At 40.8% G+C, this 17,199-nt stretch overlaps 1 protein-coding gene across 2 annotated transcripts in view; it reads left to right on the top strand.

Moving 5' to 3' along the window:
• Positions 1-17,199, top strand: part of LOC143294021 (DNA-directed RNA polymerase I subunit RPA2-like) — a 68,434-nt gene that overhangs the window by 936 nt on the left and 50,299 nt on the right. For both annotated transcript variants that reach the window (XR_013056864.1, XM_076605411.1), the window contains exons 2-7: positions 699-776; positions 4,106-4,165; positions 9,805-9,879; positions 12,275-12,394; positions 14,162-14,227; positions 15,912-15,986. Coding sequence is in view for 1 of the 2 variants with exons in the window: in XM_076605411.1 (XP_076461526.1) it covers positions 699-776; positions 4,106-4,165; positions 9,805-9,879; positions 12,275-12,394; positions 14,162-14,227; positions 15,912-15,986 (474 nt within the window). In the remaining variant the exon portion in view is untranslated. The remainder of the gene's footprint in view (positions 1-698; positions 777-4,105; positions 4,166-9,804; positions 9,880-12,274; positions 12,395-14,161; positions 14,228-15,911; positions 15,987-17,199) is intronic.

Here is a 17,199-nt window from a genome sequence, read left to right as displayed (position 1 = left end):
AAGTGAACTGACATTTTTGCGCAGAACTGTGCTGCCATTGCTGGAGCCTACTGTGTCGTGGTTATGTTGCTATTGTGTAACTAAAGGAGAGTGTTGCAGTAGTTAAGGGGTTAAATTTGTATGTCTGGACCAGTGTTTTCAAAGCGCAACAACAGTAAAGAACTGAGCTGAACTTTCAATGTCTCTGTGTTGTGTTGTTGGGATGTTTGTAAGTCTGGGAAGGTGCGGGGTTCATGGGCAACCCCTTAAGGGTTGTGACAGTGTTCACACTCACAGCAATGTACTGATGATGTCATGACTGCAGTATAGTAAGCTATGTGTACATTTTCTGTAGTGTGAGTCAGTATCCATGGCTGGTGACAGCTGCCATTCACTGACTCAGAGTGAGACTGACAGTGTGTTGTGTTGTTTCACTGTGTGTTGTGTTGATGTATTATCTGTCACTGACTCAAATTGACAGTGTGTTGTGTTGATGTGTCACCAACACAGAGTGACTGACAGTGTTACAGTGCGTTGTGTGGATGTGTCACTAACTCAGACCAACTGACAGTACGTTGTGTGGATGTGTCACTGACACAGAGTGACTCACAGTGCGTTGTGTGGATGTGTCACTGACACAGACTGACTGACAGTGCGTTGTGTGGATGTGTCACTGACACAGACTGACTCACAGTGTGTTGTGTGATGTGTTGTTGCAGGCTCTACAAGAGCTGACCAAGCCGCACATCGACTCCTTCAATTACCTGATCACAGAGGGCGTGCAGAAAGTGGTGCAGGTAACACCCTCCCCCCACACCCCCACCCTGTCCACCCCACACTTTGTCTCCGTCCTTTTGGGTGTACATTACATGTATTTATTTGTGATTTTATCTCAGATACATGAGTGTACATTGCATGTATTTATTTGTGATTTTATCTCAGATACATGAGTGTACATTGCATGTATTTATTTGTGAATTTATCTCAGATACATGAGTGTACATTGCATGTATTTATTTGTGAATTTATCTCAAATACATAAGTGTACATTACATGTTTTTATTTGTGATTTTATCTCAAATACATGAGAAACTTAAGAAAATTATTTGGTCAATGAAGTAAGCTCGTTTGTGGTTCTGTGACCAGTTTCATACTGATTTAAACCAACACACATGTGGTTCTGTGACCAGTTTCATACGGATTTAAACCAACACACATGTGGTTCTGTGACCAGTTTCATACTGATTTAAACCAACACACATGTGGTCTTGTGACCAGTTTCATACTGATTTAAACCAACACACATGTGGTCTTGTGACCAGTTTCATACTGATTTAAGCCAACACACATGTGGTCTTGTGACCAGTTTCATACTGATTTAAACCAACACACATGTGGTCTTGTGACCAGTTTCATACTGATTTAAACCAACACACATGTGGTCTTGTGACCAGTTTCATACTGATTTAAACCAACACACATGTGGTCTTGTGACCAGTTTCATACTGATTTAAACCAACACACATGTGGTCTTGTGACCAGTTTCATACTGATTTAAGCCAACACACATGTGGTTCTGTGACCAGTTTCATACTGATTTAAACCAACACACATGAGGTCTTGTGACCAGTTTCATACTGATTTAAACCAACACACATGAGGTCTTGTGACAAGTTTCACACTGATTTAAACCAACACACATGAGGTCTTGTGACCAGTTTCATACTGATTTAAACCAGCACACATGAGGTCTTGTGACCAGTTTCATACTGATTTAAACCAACACACATGAGGTCTTGTGACCAGTTTCATACTGATTTAAACCAACACACATGAGGTCTTGTGACCAGTTTCATACTGATTTAAGCCAACACACATGTGGTTCTGTGACCAGTTTCATACTGATTTAAGCCAACACACATGTGGTTCTGTGACCAGTTTCATACTGATTTAAACCAACACACATGAGGTCTTGTGACCAGTTTCACACTGATTTAAGCCAACACACATGTGGTCTTGTGACCAGTTTCATACTGATTTAAGCCAACACACATGAGGTCTTGTGACCAGTTTCATACTGATTTAATTTTAAGCCAACACACATGAGGTCTTGTGACCAGTTTCATACTGATTTAAACCAGCACACATGAGGTCTTGTGACCAGTTTCACACTGATTTAATTTTAAGCCAACACACATGTGGTCTTGTGACCAGTTTCATACTGATTTAATTTTAAGCCAACACACATGTGGTCTTGTGACCAGTTTCATACTGATTTAAACCAACACACATGAGGTCTTGTGACCAGTTTCACACTGATTTAAGCCAACACACATGAGGTCTTGTGACCAGTTTCATACTGATTTAAGCCAACACACATGTGGTTCTGTGACCAGTTTCATACTGATTTAATTTTAAGCCAACACACATGTGGTTCTGTGACCAGTTTCATACTGATTTAATTTTAAGCCAACACACATGAGGTCTTGTGACCAGTTTCATACTGATTTAATTTTAAGCCAACACATTCTGTGAGGACACACATGATGCACACAGAGTGGACCCACACACCCTGTTGCCAGCTAAAACTAAAAGGACCAGAAAGTCACATACACATCAACACATAGGATATGCCGTTCTGACCTCACAGTCACACGCACAACAGGTCACAGATTATATGTATACACATACACCAACAGGTCACAGATTATATGTATACACATACACCAACAGGTCACAGATTATATGTATACACATACACAAACAGGTCACAGATTATATGTATACACATACACCAACAGGTCACAGATTATATGTATACACATACACCAACAGGTCACAGATTATATGTATACACATACACAACAGGTCACAGATTATATGTATACACATACACCAACAGGTCACAGATTATATGTATACACATACACCAACAGGTCACAGATTATATGTATACACATACACATGTACATTTTTGCTTTTCTTTCTTCTTTTTTTGCCCTTTTTTAAGCTGTAGATAATTATTTGTGTCATGTTTTTTGTTGGTTGTTTGTTTGTTTTGTTTTGTTTTTTGTTTTTGCTGCTCAAACTTCCCTGCTATTTCCTCGGTATTATGTCATACCACTGACTCCTCCCACCCTCACCCCCCCAAACGCAAACACCAACACACCCCATGCCCCGTCCTCACCCCAACAGAGCCACACTTACATTTGTTGTGTGCAGTCCGGCATTGGCAGTCTGCATGGAGCTATGACTGTGACTTCACTTGGAGTGAAGTGTTGTTTGTTGTGTGCAGTCCAGCGTTGGCAGTCTGCATGGAGCTATGACTGTGACTTCACTTGGAGTGAAGTGTTGTTTGTTGTGTGCAGTCCAGCGTTGGCAGTCTGCATGGAGCCATGACTGTGACTTCACTTGGAGTGAAGTGTTATTTGTTGTGTGCAGTCCAGCATTGGCAGTCTGCATGGAGCCATGACTGTGACTTCACTTGGAGTGAAGTGTTGTCAGAGGAATCATTTAAAACATCATTTGTGGCTGTTATAAGTAATCACCCTCAAGGGCTTTCTTTTTGCTTTCCAAACAAAAAAGAAAAAGAAAAAAAGAGAGAGAGAGAGAAAAGTTGATTTTCTGCAGATGATAGAACACATGTCTGTTTTTCATGGATGAATTAATGAACACAGTTTGAATTGTCTTCCATTAAAATATTTATTGACATTTTCTTCTAGTTCTATTTGATGGTAGTGGAAGAAAAATAATAGTACTTGTATTTAAATCAGACATGTAAGCAGTCAGCATTGTGCTACAGTGTTTTGTTGTGTGTTTCAGCACTTGTCACCTGTGTCTTTAAATCAGACATGTAAGCAGTCAGCATTGTGCTACAGTGTTTTGTTGTGTGTTTCAGCACCTGTCACCAGTGTCTTTAAATCAGACATGTAAGCAGTCAGCATTGTGCTACAGTGTTTTGTTGTGTGTTTCCACACTTGTCACCTGTGTCTTTAAATCAGACATGTAAGCAGTCAGCATTGTGCTACAGTGTTTTGTTGTGTGTTTCCACACTTGTCACCTGTGTCTTTAAATCAGACATGTAAGCAGTCAGCATTGTACTGCAGTGTTTTTTTGTGTGTTTCAGCACTTGTCACCTGTGGAGTTTGAATCACCAGGAGGCCAGCGATGTTCTCTCTTCATTCAGGTAATTTGACCAGGGTTTGGGTAACTTGACAAGGATACAAATAACTTGACATGGATACAAGTAACTTGACATGGATACAGGTAACTTGACATGGTGACATGGATACAGGTAACTTGACATGGATACAAGTAACTTGACATGGATACAGGTTACTAACATGATAAATTGATATGGATACAAGTAACTTGACATGGATACAGGTAACTTGACATGGATACAGGTAACTTGACATGGATACAGGTAACTTGACATGGATACAGGTAACTAACTTGACATGGATACAGGTAACTAACTTGACATGGATACAGGTAACTTGACATGGATACAAGTAACTTGACATGGATACAGGTAACTTGACATGGGTACAAGTAACTTGACATGGATACAAATAACATGACATGGATACAAATAACTTAACATGGATACAGGTAACTAACATGATATGGATACAGGTAACTTGGCATGAATACAGGTAACTAATTTGACCTGGGTTTAGGAAACTGGACATGAATACAGGTAACTTGATAGTATACAGGTAACTTGACATGGGTTCGGGTAACTTGACATGGATACAGGTAACTTGACATGAATACAGGTAACTAACTTGACATGGATACAGGTAACTAACTTGACATGGATACAGGTAACTTGACATGGATACAGGTAACTTGACATGGATACAGGTAACTAACTTGACATGGATACAGGTAACTTGACATGGATACAGGTAACTAACTTGACATGGATACAGGTAACTTGACATGGATACAGGTAACTAACTTGACATGGATACAGGTAACTAACTTGAAATGGATACAGGTAACTAACTTGACATGGATACAAGTAACTTGACATGGATACAGGTAACTAACTTGACATGGATACAGGTAACTAACTTGACATGGATACAGGTAACTTGACATGGATACAGGTAACTAACTTGACATGGATACAGGTAACTTGACATGGATACAGGTAACTAACTTGACATGGATACAGGTAACTAACTTGACATGGATACAGGTAACTAACTTGACACAAATACAGGTAACTAACTTGACATGAATACAGGTAACTAACTTGACACGAATACAGGTAACTATTTTGACATGGATACAGGTAACTTGACATGAATACAGGTAACTAATTTGACATGGTTACAGGTAACTTGACACGAATACAGGTAACTAACTTGAGACGAATACAGGTAACTAACTTGACATGGATACAGGTAACTTGACATGGATACAGGTAACTAATTTGACACGAATACAGGTAACTTGACACGAATACAGGTAACTAATTTGACACGGATACAGGTAACGTGACATGGATACAGGTAACTTGACACGAATACAGGTAACTAATTTGACATGGAAACAGGTAGCTTGACACGAATACAGGTAACTAACTTGACATGGATACAGGTAACTTGACATGGATACAAGTAACTAACTTGACATGGATACAGGTAACTTGACATGGATACAAGTAACTTGACATGGATACAGGTAACTAACTTGACATGGATACAGGTAACTAACTTGACATGGATACAGGTAACTTGACATGGATACAGGTAACTAACTTGACATGGATACAGGTAACTAACTTGACATGGATACAGGTAACTTGACATGGATACAACTACAAGTAACTTAGTTGACCTGGGTTTGGGTAACTTGACATGGATACAAGGAACTTGACATGGGTTCGTGTAACTTGATGTGGGTTCAGGTAACTTGATGTGGGTTCAGGTAACTTGATGCTTGTTCAGGTAACTTGACATGGGTTCAGGTAACTTGATGTGGGTTCAGGTAACTTGATGTTCAGGTAACTTGATGTGGGTTCAGGTAACTTGAGGTGGGTTCAGGTAACTTGAGGTGGGTTCAGATAACTTGATGTTGGTTCAGGTAACTTGATGTGGGTTCAGATAGCTTTACATGAGTTCAGGTAACTTGATGTTGGTTCAGGTAACTTGATGTGATGTGGGTTCAGGTAACTTGATGCTTGTTCAGGTAACTTGATGTTGGTTCAGGTAACTTGATGTGGGTTCAGGTAACTTGATGTGTTCAGGTAACTTGATGTGGGTTCAGGTAACTTGATGTGGGTTCAGGTAACTTGATGTGGGTTCAGGTAACTTGATGCTTGTTCAGGTAACTTGATGTGGGTTCAGGTAGCTTGACATGAGTTCAGGTAACTTGATGTGGGTTCAGGTAACATGATGTGGGTTCAGGTAACTTGATGTTCAGGTGACTTGACATGGGTTCAGGTACGTTGATGTGGGTTCAGGTAACTTGAGGGGGGTTCAGTAACTTGACATGGGTTCAGGTAACTTGACATGGGTTCTGGTAACTTGAGGGGGCTTCAGTAACTTGACATGGGTTCAGGTAACTTGACATGGGTTCAGGTAACTTGAGGGGGGTTCAGTAACTTGACATGGGTTCAGGTAACCTGACATGGGTTCAGGTAACTTGAGGGGGGTTAAGGTAACTTGATGTGGGTTCAGGTAACTTGAGGGGGGTTCAGGTAGCTTGACATGGGTTCAGGTAACTTGAGGGGGGTTCAGGTAACTTGAGGGGGGTTCAGTAACTTGACATGGGTTCAGGTAACTTGACGTGGGTTCAGGTAACTTGATGTGGGTTCAGGTGACTTGACATGGGTTCAGGTGACTTGACATGGGTTCAGGTAACTTGATGTGGGTTCAGGTGACTTGATGTGGGTTCAGGTAACTTGATGTGGGTTCAGGTGACTTGGCATGGGTTCAGGTAACTTGATGTGGGTTCAGGTAACTTGATGTGGGTTCAGGTGACTTGATGTGGGTTCAGGTAACTTGACATGGGTTCAGGTAACTTGATGTGGGTTCAGGCGATTTGATGTGGGTTCAGGTAACTTGATGCGGGTTCAGGTGACTTGACATGGGTTCAGGTAACTTGATGTGGGTTCAGGTAACTTGATGCTTGTTCAGGTAACTTGATGTGGGTTCAGGTAGCTTGATGTGGGTTCAGGTAGCTTTTCATGGGTTCAGGTGACTTGACATGGCCTGATGGGTTCAGGTAACTTGACATGGCCTGATGGGTTCAGGTAACTTGATGTTGGTTCAGGTAACTTGATGTGGGTTCAGGTGACTTGATGTTGGTACCATTTGATTACAATGTGTTGTGTGTGTAAGTGGGTTTTTTTGTTCTTGTTTTTAAAATTTTTGACTCACTTGTGTAAACAAAGTGAGTCTATGTTTTAACCCGGTGTTCGGTTCTCTGTGTGTGTGTGTGTGTGTGTGTGTGTGTGTCTGTGTGTCCATGGTAAACTTTAACATTGACATTTTCTCTGCAAATACTTTGTCAGTTGACACCAAATTAGGCATGACCGGGGTCAGGGCAGGTCATTAGATCTGCTACTGGTAACCTGTAATCCAGTACAACCTGTTCAGGGTCGGGTTGAGGACGACTAAACCGGCACTCCCACCGCTCCCTTCCGGGACTGGTGAGGCGGGTGGCTAGACACCTTTATGGAGATCCATAAAAGGGCGTCAGCTCAGGAGAGCCACCGACGGCCATCTAGCTCCACCGTGCTGTGTGCATGCCACATGCAGTTGGCCCCCGGGGTGTGTCTACCGATGTATGCGAAGTCTGGATCCGGCAGAATCTGCGGAAGAAACCTATCGGTTCAACGGAGAGGAAGGCGGTTACAGCAACGCACTGTGGAGTGCAGAGAGCAAGATGAGACACCGAAAGGATATCTTGGTCATCCACTGCATCCGTGCTCATCCTCCAGTCGTCTCGACTTAGTCTTGCCACTGGAAATTGGTGGACCCAGACGAGAGAGTGAGGTCGACGTTGCGCAACTCCTCTTCATTTTAAACAAACTCATCGCGCAAGTCATCAGTCATCCTAAATGACCTTTCATCCTTCATCATTTCATCACCCCCAAGTCCTGTGGTGACAGGCGAGCGACGAAACAACAGGTGTGGGTACACTGGCAGTCGCAGCCGCAGACCTGCACGCAGGCGGCTCAGGCCATAGGGTCATTCTTCGTCGACAGGCATAAAAATAGAAAAAATTAAGTTCTTTCCAGTCATCTTGTTTAAAACAATATTGCACCTCTGGGATAGGCACAAAAAAATAAAAAAAGAAGCCAGATTATATGCAAACTGCATTTACTGTTATATTTATATTTTTTTGTATTCTCTAAACTTGGCACTTTGATCTGGTATTCTGACACAACAACAAGAGCAGTCATTATTATCATTTTTTGTTCAAACAGGAACTTCTTTTGCTAAGCATGGAAGTTTTATTTATTTTGCAAACATTTTGGTGCAGATAGTAAAAAAGGGAAATTAATCTGTAATTAATGCTAGGGGACTTAATTTGCTTTAAACTGATCTTTCTCATCTTAAACATTACATTTTGAAATTATACTCAATACATAAAAAGCTTATGTGTTTTACTCTCAGTGTACAGGGCTTTCACTATGTTCATTCGCCCAAGTGGTCTTTTTCGGAAACTACTAAAATCAATACAACGAGTGGACTTTACAGATCTATTGGCTGAGCCCTGAAGGTCATGGGCAAAAATCAATTGCGTACACATATTTATACACATTCAAAGCACGTGCTCATATTCTTCGCAAACGCAAACGATGCCATTTTGTTTCCAGTTGTTGACCTGCCCATTCTATCCTGTATTCAATCGACAATACACGATAACATGTGATGGAAAGTTGGAGAAGGAGACCGTTAAATATTTATTCAGAGAAAGATTTGTGAACGCCTCATCACTTTCTGGATTATGCCCCAAACTGCCATAAAAATATCCACAGAATCAGTCAGAATTTACAGTTAAAAATTGTAAACCATGCGAGTTAATACCCTTGAATTGATCACGATGAAACGAAAAAAATTTCCAGTCTTGACTTTTCTCAAAATGAAGTCCTTTTCACTTCATACGACATTTAGAAGTACTTGTACTTGGCTCTACATGTTATTAGTTTAACAAAATACTAAATTTTCATATCAACTTTAAAACTATATAAAACTAGAATGAACATAAAAGAGAAATTGAATTGACCGTGTCGTACTACATTCCCGGAGGGTGTAACTAAACTTGTACATCTATCTAGATCTAGAGAAAACGGCTAAATGTTACAGTGTGATTGCGGCGATAGCCACGTCTCCTTTTACCGCGGACTTAAAAAGAATTTTTTATTGCCCTTAAAGATTTTTTGAATGCCCAAGATACACCAGAATAATATGATTTAAACAGCGTTCTCACTTCAAATACCGCAATTGATTTATCGCCCTATAAAAAAGTATGTTCAAATATTAAATTTTAGAACATCAGTTAAGGAGCCACGATAGTGTAATGGGTAAGACAGTTTCTTCTCACCCGAACACGCAGGGTTCAAATCTGGTTAGGACTTTTTTTTTTTCTTTTTTTTTTAACCCGAAGCTTTATAATAACAAATACAGAACACATTTTAACGATTAGATTTTTTTTTTTTAAAGTGTTTCACAAGTGAGTCTTGAAGGCCTTGCCTCTCTTGTTATATTATGTGTGTATGTGTTCAGGAGATAGTGCATGAGCTGCTTATTTCAAATTCTCTCCATATTACTTATTGATGATTTATTTTGGAATGTGCAGGACGTGAACATTTCCTCACCGCGGCTCCCTGACAGCAACAAGGTGTCCACAACCAACAAGGTCTTCCCTGCAGAGGTACCAGTCAGCACTGTCTGCACATCACATCCATTACTTTATTCCATGGGAATTAACATACACGAATGCATGTATACACGCACACACACACGATTGTTATTGTGAGTTTGACAGCTGGTTATCTTTTCATGATTCTAAATATGACAATTGAACCAGAACACCCCTGACACCTTGACTCGTTTAACAACTGGTTATTTTGCATTCATTCTAAACATGACACCAGAACACCACTGACACCCTGACTCATTAAACGACTGGTTATTTTGCATTCATTCTAAACATGACACCAGAACACCACTGACACCCTGACTCGTTTAACAACTGGTTATTTTACATTCATTCTAAACATGACACCAGAACACCACTGACACCCTGACTCGTTTAACAACTGGTTATTTTACATTCATTCTAAACATGACACCAGAACACCACTGACACCCTGACTCGTTTAACAACTGGTTATTTTACATTCATTCTAAACATGACACCAGAACACCCCTGACACCCTGACTCGTTTAACAACTGGTTATTTTGCATTCATTCTAAACATGACACCAGAACACCACTGACACCCTGACTCATTTAACAACTGGTTATTTTACATTCATTCTAAACATGACACCAGAACACTATTGACAACCTGACTCGTTTAACAACTGGTTATTTTACATTCATTCTAAACATGACACCAGAACACCACTGACACCCTGACTCATTTAACAACTGGTTATTTTACATTCATTCTAAACATGACACCAGAACACCACTGACACCCTGACTCATTTAACAACTGGTTATTTTACATTCATTCTAAACATGACACCAGAACACCCCTGACACCCTGACTAGTTTAAGAACTGGTTATTTTGCATTCATTCTAAACATGACACCAGAACACCCCTGACACCCTGACTCGTTTAACAACTGGTCATTTTACATTCATTCTAAACATGACACCAGAACACCCCTGACACCCTGACTAGTTTAACAACTGGTTATTTTGCATTCATTCTAAACATGACACCAGAACACCACTAACACACTGACTCATTTAACAACTGGTCATTTTACATTCATTCTAAACATGACACCAGAACACTATTGACAACCTGACTTGTTTAACAACTGGTTATTTTACATTCATTCTAAACATGACACCAGAACACCACTGACACCCTGACTCGTTTAACAACATGTTATTTTACATTCATTCTAAACATGACACCAGAACACTATTGACAACCTGACTCGTTTAACAACTGGTTATTTTACATTCATTCTAAACATGACACCAGAACACCACTGACACCCTGACTCGTTTAACAACTGGTCATTTTACATTCATTCTAAACATGACACCAGAACACCATTGACACCCTGACTCGTTTAACAACTGGTTATTTTACATTCATTCTAAACATGACACCAGAACACCATTGACACCCTGACTCGTTTAACAACTGGTCATTTTACATTCATTCTAAACATGACACCAGAACACCATTGACACCCTGACTCGTTTAACAACTGGTTATTTTACATTCATTCTAAACATGACACCAGAACACCATTGACACCCTGACTCGTTTAACAACTGGTTATTTTACATTCATTCTAAACATGACACCAGAACACCATTGACACCCTGACTCGTTTAACAACTGGTTATTTTACATTCATTCTAAACATGACACCAGAACACCCCTGACACCCTGACTCATTTAACAACTGGTTATTTTACATTCATTCTAAACATGACACCAGAACACTATTGACAACCTGACTAGTTTGACAACTGGTTATTTTACATTCATTCTAAACATGACACCAGAACACTATTGACACCCTGACTCATTAAACGACTGGTTATTTTACATTCATTCTAAACATGACACCAGAACACCACTGACACCCTGACTCGTTTAACAACTGGTTATTTTACATTCATTCTAAACATGACACCAGAACACCCCTGACACCCTGACTCATTTAACAACTGGTTATTTTACATTCATTCTAAACATGACACCAGAACACCACTGACACACTGACTCATTTAACAACTGGTTATTTTACATTCATTCTAAACATGACATCAGAACACTATTGACACCCTGACTCATTTAACAACTGGTTATTTTACATTCATTCTAAACATGACACCAGAACACCACTGACACCCTGACTCGTTTAACAACTGGTTATTTTACATTCATTCTAAACATGACACCAGAACACCACTGACACCCTGACTCGTTTAACAACTGGTTATTTTACATTCATTCTAAACATGACACCAGAACACTATTGACACCCTGACTCATTTAACAACTGGTTATTTTACATTCATTCTAAACATGACACCAGAACACCACTGACACCCTGACTGTTCCAGTGCCGTGAGCGACGCAGCAGTTACTGTGGTGATGTGGTTGTTCATCTGGGCTGGAAGACAAATGGCACCGTTCAAGGCGTTCTTGAGAGAAGTGCTGGACAGATTCCCATCATGGTGAAGGTGGGTCACATTGTCTGCCTTCTCTTGCTGTGAGTAGAAGGAAGTGACTCAGGTTGTAACTGATGAAAGATAAGGAAGTGACTCAGGTTGTAACTGATGAAAGATAAGGAAGTGACTCAGGTTGTAACTGATGAAAGATAAGGAAGTGACTCAGGTTGTAACTGATGAAAGATAAGGAAGTGACTCAGGTTGTAACTGATGAAAGATAAGGAAGTGACAGGTTGTAACTGATGAAAGATAAGGAAGTGACTCAGGTTGTAACTGATGAAAGATAAGGAAGAAGGAAGTGACTCAGGTTGTAACTGATGAAAGATAAGGAAGTGACTCAGGTTGTAACTGATGAAAGATAAGGAAGTGACAGGTTGTAACTGATGAAAGATAAGGAAGTGACAGGTTGTAACTGATGAAAGATAAAGAAGAAGGAAGTGACTCAGGTTGTAACTGATGAAAGATAAGGAAGTGACTCAGGTTGTAACTGATGAAAGATAAGGAAGAAGGAAGTGACTCAGGTTGTAACTGATGAAAGATAAGGAAGTGACTCAGGTTGTAACTGATGAAAGATAAGGAAGTGACTCAGGTTGTAACTGATGAAAGATAAGGAAGTGACTCAGGTTGTAACTGATGAAAGATAAGGAAGAAGGAAGTGGCTCAGGTTGTAACTGATGAAAGATAAGGAAGAAGGAAGTGACTCAGGTTGTAACTGATGAAAGATAAGGAAGTGACTCAGGTTGTAACTGATGAAAGATAAGGAAGAAGGAAGTGACTCAGGTTGTAACTGATGAAAGATAAGGAAGAAGGAAGTGACTCAGGTTGTAACTGATGAAAGATAAGGAAGGGACTCAGGTTGTAACTGATGAAAGATAAGGAAGGGACTCAGGTTGTAACTGATGAAAGATAAGGAAGAAGGAAGTGGCTCAGGTTGTAACTGATGAAAGATAAGGAAGGGACTCAGGTTGTAACTGATGAAAGATAAGGAAGTGGCTCAGGTTGTAACTGATGAAAGATAAGGAAGAAGGAAGTGGCTCAGGTTGTAACTGATGAAAGATAAGGAAGGGACTCAGGTTGTAACTGATGAAAGATAAGGAAGTGGCTCAGGTTGTAACTGATGAAAGATAAGGAAGTGACTCAGGTTGTAACTGATGAAAGATAAGGAAGTGACTCAGGTTGTAACTGATAAAAGATAAGGAAGTGGCTCAGGTTGTAACTGATAAAAGATAAGGAAGTGGCTCAGGTTGTAACTGATAAAAGATAAGGAAGAAGGAAGTGGCTCAGGTTGTAACTGATAAAAGATAAGGAAGTGGCTCAGGTTGTAACTGATGAAAGATAAGGAAGTGACTCAGGTTGTAACTGATGAAAGATAAGGAAGTGACAGGTTGTAACTGATGAAAGATAAGGAAGGGACTCAGGTTGTAACTGATGAAAGATAAGGAACAAAGATCCAATAACAAGTGTCAGCGTTCAGTGGGTTATGGAAACAAGAACATACCGGGTATGCACCCACTCCCGAAAACAGAGTATGACTGTCTACATGGCTGGGGTAAAAATGGTCAAGCACTTAAAACCCCTCTCTTGTTTAGAAGTGAAGGTGGGAGTGGCAGCCCTGATAGTCATGTTCCTGTGATGACGATGATGATGATGATGGTGGTGGTGATGATGGTGATGATGATGATGATGATGGTGATGATCTTGGTGGTGGTGATGATGATGACGACAATGATGATGATGATGAGTTGATGACGACAATGATGGTGGGGGTGTGTCTATCAGTCAGAGGCGTGCCATCTCCACAAGCTGAGCCCCAAGGAGCTGATCCGGCATGGGGAGGAGGCTGAGGTGAGTTACCTGTGTCAGGTGTCTGTTGTCACCTGTGTCATTGATTACTTACCTGTGTCAGGTGTCTGTTGTCATCTGTGTCATTGATTACTTACCTGTGTCAGGTGTCTGTTGTCACCTGTGTCATTGATTACTTACCTGTGTCAGGTGTCTGTTGTCACCTGTGTCATTGATTACTTACCTGTGTCAGGTGTCTGTTGTCATCTGTGTCATTGATTACTTACCTGTGTCAGGTGTCTGTTGTCACCTGTGTCATTGATTACTTACCTGTGTCAGGTGTCTGTTGTCACCTGTGTCATTGATTACTTACCTGTGTCAGGTGTCTGTTGTCACCTGTGTCATTGATTACTTACCTGTGTCAGGTGTCTGTTGTCACCTGTGTCATTGATTACTTACCAGTGTCAGGTGCCTGTTGTCATCTGTGTCATTGATTACTTACCTGTGTCAGGTGTCTGTTGTCACCTGTGTCATTGATACTTACCTGTGTCAGGTGTCTGTTGTCACCTGTGTCATTGATTACTTACCTGTGTCAGGTGTCTGTTGTCATCTGTGTCATTGATTACTCACCTGTGTCAGGTGTCTGTTGTCACCTGTGTCATTGATTACTTACCTGTGTCAGGTGTCTGGTGTCATCTGTGTCATTGATTACTTACCTGTGTCAGGTGTCTGTTGTCGTCTGTGTCATTGATACTTACCTGTGTCAGGTGTCTGTTGCCATCTGTGTCATTGATACTTACCTGTGTCAGGTGTCTGTTGTCATCTGTGTCATTGATTACTTACCTGTGTCAGGTGTCTGTTGTCGTCTGTGTCATTGATTACTTACCTGTGTCAGGTGTCTGTTGTAATCTGTGTCATTGATTACTTACCTGTGTCGGGTGTCTGTTGTCATCTGTGTCATTGATTACTTACCTGTGTCTGTTGTCACCTGTGTCATTGATTGCTTACCTGTGTCAGGTGTCTATTGTCACCTGTGTTATTGATTACTTACCTGTGTCAGGTGTCTGTTGTCATCTGTGTCATTGATTACTTACCTGTGTCAGGTGTCTGTTGTCATCTGTGTCATTGATTACTTACCTGTGTCGGGTGTCTGTTGTCATCTGTGTCATTTATTACGTACCTGTGTCAGGTGTCTGTTGTTATCTGTGCCATCACTGACTTACCTGGATCAGGTGTTATAGGATTCTGTTGTGATCTGTGTCATCACTGACTTACCTGGATCAGATGTTATAGAAGTCTGTTGTGATCTGTCATCACTGACTTACCTGGATCAGATGTTATAGAAGTCTGTTGTGATCTGTGTCATCACTGACTTACCTGGATCAGGTGTCTGTTGTGATCTGTGTCATCACTGACTTACCTGGATCAGGTGTCTGTTGTGATCTGTGTCATCACTGACTTACCTGGATCAGGTGTCTGTTGTGATCTGTGCCATCACTTACCTACCTGGATCAGGTGTCTGTTGTGATCTGTGCCATCACTGACTTACCTGGATCAGGTGTCTGTTGTGATCTGTGCCATCACTTACCTACCTGGATCAGGTGTCTGTTGTGATCTGTGCCATCACTTACCTACCTGGATCAGGTGTCTGTTGTGATCTGTGCCATCACTTACCTACCTGGATCAGGTGTCTGTTGTGATCTGTGTCATCACTTACCTACCTGGATCAGGTGTCTGTTGTGTGCAGGAAATGGGGGGGTACTACATTATCAACGGTCAGGAGAAAATCATCCGCATGATCATCTTGCCCCGCAGGAACTATGTGAGTGTTGGTGTTGTTTGATGTGAGCTGTGTCTGTGTGCTGAGTATTGTGTCACAGAGATCTATGTGAATGTTGGTGTTGTTTGATGTGAGCTGTGTCTGTGTGCTGAGTATTGTGTCACAGATAACTATGTGAGTGTTGGTGTTGTTTGATGTGAGCTGTGTCTGTGTGCTGAGTATTGTGTCACAGAGATCTATGTGAGTGTTGGTGTTGTTTGATGTGAGCTGTGTCTGTGTGCTGAGTATTGTGTCACAGAGAACTATGTGAGTGTTGATGTTCTTTGATGTGTGCTGTGTCTGTGTGCTGAGTATTGTGTCACAGAGATCTATGTGAGTGTTGGTGTTGTTTGATGTGAGCTGTGTCTGTGTGCTGAGTATTGTGTCACAGAGAACTATGTGAGTGTTGGTGTTGTTTGATGTGAGCTGTGTCTGTGTGCTGAGTATTGTGTCACAGAGATCTATGTGAGTGTTGGTGGTCTTTGGGGAATGATGATGCTGTGTCTGTGTTCTGAGTATTGTGTCACAGATAACTATGTGAGTGTTGGTGTTGTGTGGGGAATGATGATGCTGTGTCTGTGTTCTGAATATTGTGTCACAGAGAACTATGTGAGTGTTGGTGTTGTGTGGGGAATGATGATGCTGTGTATGTGTGCTGAGTATTGTGTCACAGATAACTATGTGAGTGTTGGTGTTGTGTGGGGAATGATGATGCTGTGTCTGTGTGCTGAGTATCTGTGTCACAGATAACTATGTGAGTGTTGGTGTTGTGTGGGGAATGATGATGCTGTGTATGTGTGCTGAGTATTGTGTCACAGATAACTATGTGAGTGTTGGTGTTGTGTGGGGAATGATGATGCTGTGTCTGTGTGCTGAGTATTGTGTCACAGATAACTATGTGAGTGTTGGTGTTGTGTGGGGAATGATGATGCTGTGTATGTGTGTTGAGTATTGTGTCACAAGGAATGGAAACGTGTACGTTTCAATCATTATAAAAAGGAGAATATTCAGTAAGATAATTATAACATTTAAAAAGACAAATGCTTATCGACAAATAAAACCGAAAAATGAATGAGCAACTGGCACACCCTTCATTGATCACAACGTATGTATGAACTATCATGTAAAAAGAAAACATTCAGTTAAGAAAACAAAAATTACATTTTAAGATAAAGTGAAACATTTCATTAATATAAAAGGGAAATATTCAGTAAGA

This window comes from Babylonia areolata, chromosome 19 (assembly GCF_041734735.1).
Source record: "Babylonia areolata isolate BAREFJ2019XMU chromosome 19, ASM4173473v1, whole genome shotgun sequence".
Lineage (NCBI taxonomy): Eukaryota > Metazoa > Mollusca > Gastropoda > Neogastropoda > Buccinidae > Babylonia > Babylonia areolata.
The sequence above is the reverse complement of the archived record's forward strand: the minus strand, read 5'-3'. Positions and strand labels throughout refer to the sequence as shown.